Raw genomic sequence first — 4,527 nt, forward strand, 5'->3', positions numbered from 1 at the left:
ATTTTTAAATTCATTTCTTATATTTGACTTAATTTATAATAAAAAGAAAAAACATTTAATGTAAAATTTAAACAGAACTGTTGAAAAATTTTTTGAAGATTTAAATATATAAATGAAATACTTGCTTAAGACTACATTTGAGTTTGTTAATGTGAACACTTCCAGTTTTGAGAACTACATGTGTTCTCATAAATGTTAAAAATACAAATAAAAAATACTGTTTATATTTTATCCTGTTGATGATTACATCTATAGATTTTTAAACTAGACATGTTTAAATTTATAAACTCAAAAGTTGTCATTTTTATGTGGTTTATTTTTATTTTGTATTTAAATCTTCATATTATTCCAAAAATATAATACCAAATAAATTAACAATATGTTTGAAGAAATTAAAACACTTTTTCTTGTACTTATACTTACAATCCATTAATTCACAAAAAGGAATGATCATATAACTCGATATATATTTTAATTATTTTTTTCATCAACAACGTTAAACAAGCTTATTTTATAAACAATTTTTTTTTTAATATTTTAAATAATATCTTTTAAAAATCATAAATTTTTTAGTACGTTAAATTATATTTTAAACTCGAATTTAAATTTTGAGATTTCGATTGCACTTGACTGCGTCGCTAGCATTTCAGGATAGACGAGAAAATTCAATTTGCCAATGTCCCTCAGAGGGCTGTCATAACCGGAAGGGTGCTAAAAACATTCAGCCTCTGTGTTTGAGTTTACTGTTTAATAGAAGAAGACTGAATTTTTTTTTCATGATGACTTAAAAGATTTTGAATTACATTTCGGAAAAAATATTGCACGGTTTAAAAATTTATTTTTTGATAAAGTTATTTCAATTAAACTGCATGATTTAGAAATAATAAACAAAAAAAATTGAGTGTGTCCAAACACTTGTTCACAAAATCTGGATTCTCTCCAATTACAGGAGTTATTTTCATATTATTTTATGACATCTCATCAAAGATGAAGACGAATATGGAAGTCTGGTCGTCAGACCCATTAATGCCCAGACTTCCGTATTCTTCTTCATCTTTGATGAGATGTCATAAAATAATTTGAAAATAAACAAAACATTTTAATTATTTAAAATTATCATTTTCTCATTTATTTACAAAGATACATACTCATCTACTTCTAGAGTGATTGGGGGTTGCTTAACGATTTCGACTACCGTTTCATTCTGTGCATCGGGTAGGGATAGCGTCGAACTTCCTGTCATTGTCACCCTTCTCCCTAACTTGTCATAAACTGGTGCATTTGCGGGGGGCTGAGGTTGCCTTTCAACGATAGCTCTCATGGGCCGCCTTGGTAGAGTGGCATATGAAATAGGTATCGTGCAGTATGTAGGATCAGAACACTGGGTGCTGACTCCCGCAACGCTTTTACCTTTGCAAGGTACTTCCAAGAGGTCTGGATACGTTTCAGGATCTATAAAAGTATCTTTACCCACTTTGACAGAAATAAATATATTTCCGTATCCGCCCGTTTGAATGAGCCTGGAATTGTAATCCATTTGTTGTTGGTAGACTCCGAAAGAGCTGGAGTATGATTGCGCTAGAGGCATAATTGAAGTTGTCTCTTGTTGATGCCTGTCCAGGGTCATCTGAACCGGTTCGCACAGCTGTTCCATCGTCATCGTTGACACGCTTTCAGGCATCTTCATATCCCCGTGACAGCTTCCGAACATTTCTAAGCTCTGAGTTCCCGATTGTCTCTCAGTGCTGATAGAAACGTCTAAAAGCTTCTTATCCTGTTCGTTGAAACTTTCGCTGCTTTTTATTCTTCCTTTTCTCCTGTGCCTTCTTCTTCTCTTCTGATATCCGCACAATAAACATAAAAACGTAACAAGGACAACGGATATAGCCACAGTAAAAACACTACCACCTACTATACCAACTACAGGTATGGGGGAATCGGCTTTTCCTAACGTAACTGGTATAACCTCTTGCTGCACAAACAAGGTTATATTTTTATTTACTTTACCCAAAAAGTTCTTTGCTACACACGAATATTCACCAGATTCATATTTTGTAAGGTTAAATATACTTATATTTACCCACTTATCGACAAGTCCTTCTTCAACTTCTAATATTAGAATTTGGTCGACATGAGTGGCGTTTTGAGTCCCGACCGGATATCCCTTGAACATCCATGTCGCTTCCGGTTCGGGATCTCCTTTGACGTGGCAACCAAGGGTGACGTTTTCTCCAGTCTGTAATCTCAACAGCGTATCCGTAATTTTTATTTCTGGTGGACACGCAAAGTCGAGTGAAGAAACCTCTTCCCACAATTTGTCCCGAACTCTCAAAGGTTCCGTGCAAATAAGCGAGATAGAATGTACTTTACTTGAAAGATACCAGTTTCTGAATGGCCGTAAAGCACAATCGCATTTCCATGGATTCTCGTCTAAGTTTAAGGATTTTAAATTTAATAATGGTATGAAAACCACATCAGACAAGTTTTCCAATTCATTGTGGCGAAGGTTAAGTTTTTCAAGTTGGTCTAAATGAATAAAAGCGTCTCTGCCGATTGCCCTGATTTGACAATCATCCAATTCCAAAGAGCGTAAATGAGGCAAAACCGGGAATTGTTCATTGAAAAGCTGTCTCAAAGGGTTCCCGCTGAGAATCAAAACTTTTAATCTGTCATTTCCTGCAAAGGTGTCCCTCGGAATAACAGAGATTTGATTGTGAGAGAGATCGATTTCAACAAGAATTTTAAGGTCTCTAAAGGCATCTCTGTGGATCTCTTTAAGTTTGGAGTTCTTCAGAAATATTCTTTGCAAGTTTATGAGTCCAGCTGTTGAAAATTCGTCCTTTTTAAGGTATGTGATGAAGTTGTTTTGTAGATCGAGGACTTGAAGATCCGAGTTGAGGATTGGAACAGATGTGATGTTGGATGATGAGCAGAGTGCGCTCTTCTTTCCATTGGTCCATTTGCAGAGACATGGATGAGGGCAGTCGGTCCAATCAGGAGTCGCCTCCGCGAGGGTCAGCATCATCAGAAGAACCATGTTGAGGAATGCTGGAAATAGTAAAAATAAATTCTTCAATGAAGAATCTAAAACTTGTTTTTATTATTTGTAATCAAGGAAGTCACTTGATTTACACAGTATTGAAAAGTGTTTACAGTTTATCAAGTTTGGAGAAAAATGATTTGAGACTTTATAACGTACGCTATATAATTTAAATTTTATTTTAAAATACACAGCCCTTTTAAGTTTAAAAACCCTTTTGGATATTGAATTAAAAAATAAACAAATATGACAGTTTCTAATGGAAACCATGTAGAATTCTTCTTGAAAAAGTAATTTATTGACGTATTTGTAAAAAATAAAAATAAAACTCATACATATTTTCTTTATTTTATGTAAATTGAATACTATTTCACTAACCAAGACACTGTTTTGAAAAGATATGTTATGTACGAGTATATCAACCCTTCAACAGTAAATATAATATAAGCCATGGAAGCATGGGAAAAAATATTTTCTCTTTACCTAAGGTTGTTAACCCTCCCAAGAGTCGATAGGTCGGCAGCATGGCAACGATTCATGGCTTCTTGTTAGTCAACTTATCCACTGTCTTCTGGGATCTGTAAAAAATATTGTCTTGAAATAGATTCCTTTCACATTTTTATTTATCGATGGGGTTGAAGAATAACAGAAAAGAATTCATCTGAAAGGGGTGAAAAGTAAAGGGTTACAAGTAACAAAAAGGTCAAGTTTACAATAATATTAACTGGAATATGGTTACAATATTTTAAGTTTGTTTAAATTTTAACTTACAAATCTGGGTTTATTCACTAAGGAGTGATTTATCATATCGCTCACTCCTTTCAAGAACGTCATAAATTAAAAATCGACAATTATCACTTTTGCATGTTTTCAGAATGCCCAGAAAATGTACTATATCCCAGCAAAAGAGACATATTTATAACTTAATATTTATCCGCTATAGGGCAGAAAGTGTTGTTTTTGCATTTTGAAGAAAGGGTATTGTTTAATTATTTTTTAAAATATACTTAATAAATTTCAAATGGAGAAAAACCTTCAGGTTTTACCTAAAAAGATCTGTTGCACAGTAAAAAGTTCAATATGTGTCTTGATATTAATTTTTAATACATTGTGTTATATTTTTAAACTTTAAAACGTTCTTCTAAAAAATCAAGTTTTTTGATTTATGACGTTCTTGAAAAGAGTGAGCGATATCTCAAAACTCTCAAAAAATATTAAATATGTAAAATAATTCGGAAAGAATCATACATGGCATGATCAAGTATTTCAAATACCTAAAAGTGGTCAGGTTAGCAGTAGGAATAATCGGCGGGTGTGATAAACTTCCCCGCAGGGGTAGGCAGAGAGGATGGAATGCCACATCATTTTGTCCTGACATACAATGCTCGCTTCTTTTATATCCAAACATCTAGTCATACAGATTTTAGGTTCTGATTGATCTAATCATACCATGTCTTTTTCGGCCGTCCTCGTTCTGTTCTCCAGCT

The 4,527-nt window shown here is 33.5% G+C and overlaps 1 protein-coding gene across 1 annotated transcript; it reads right to left on the minus strand.

Annotated features, from left to right (window-relative positions):
• Window positions 1–1,132: 1,132 nt before the first annotated feature.
• Window positions 1,133–3,037, minus strand: LOC148301120 (uncharacterized). The gene has a single exon (XM_088273784.1). It carries the CDS (start codon window positions 3,035–3,037, stop codon window positions 1,133–1,135), a length of 1,905 nt encoding a protein of 634 aa, XP_088129910.1.
• Window positions 3,038–4,527: the final 1,490 nt, after the last annotated feature.

This window comes from Brachycentrus maculatus, unplaced genomic scaffold, assembly GCF_059751285.1.
Source record: "Brachycentrus maculatus isolate JH-2025_06_01 unplaced genomic scaffold, ASM5975128v1 h1tg000603l, whole genome shotgun sequence".
Classification (NCBI taxonomy): Eukaryota; Metazoa; Arthropoda; class Insecta; order Trichoptera; family Brachycentridae; genus Brachycentrus; species Brachycentrus maculatus.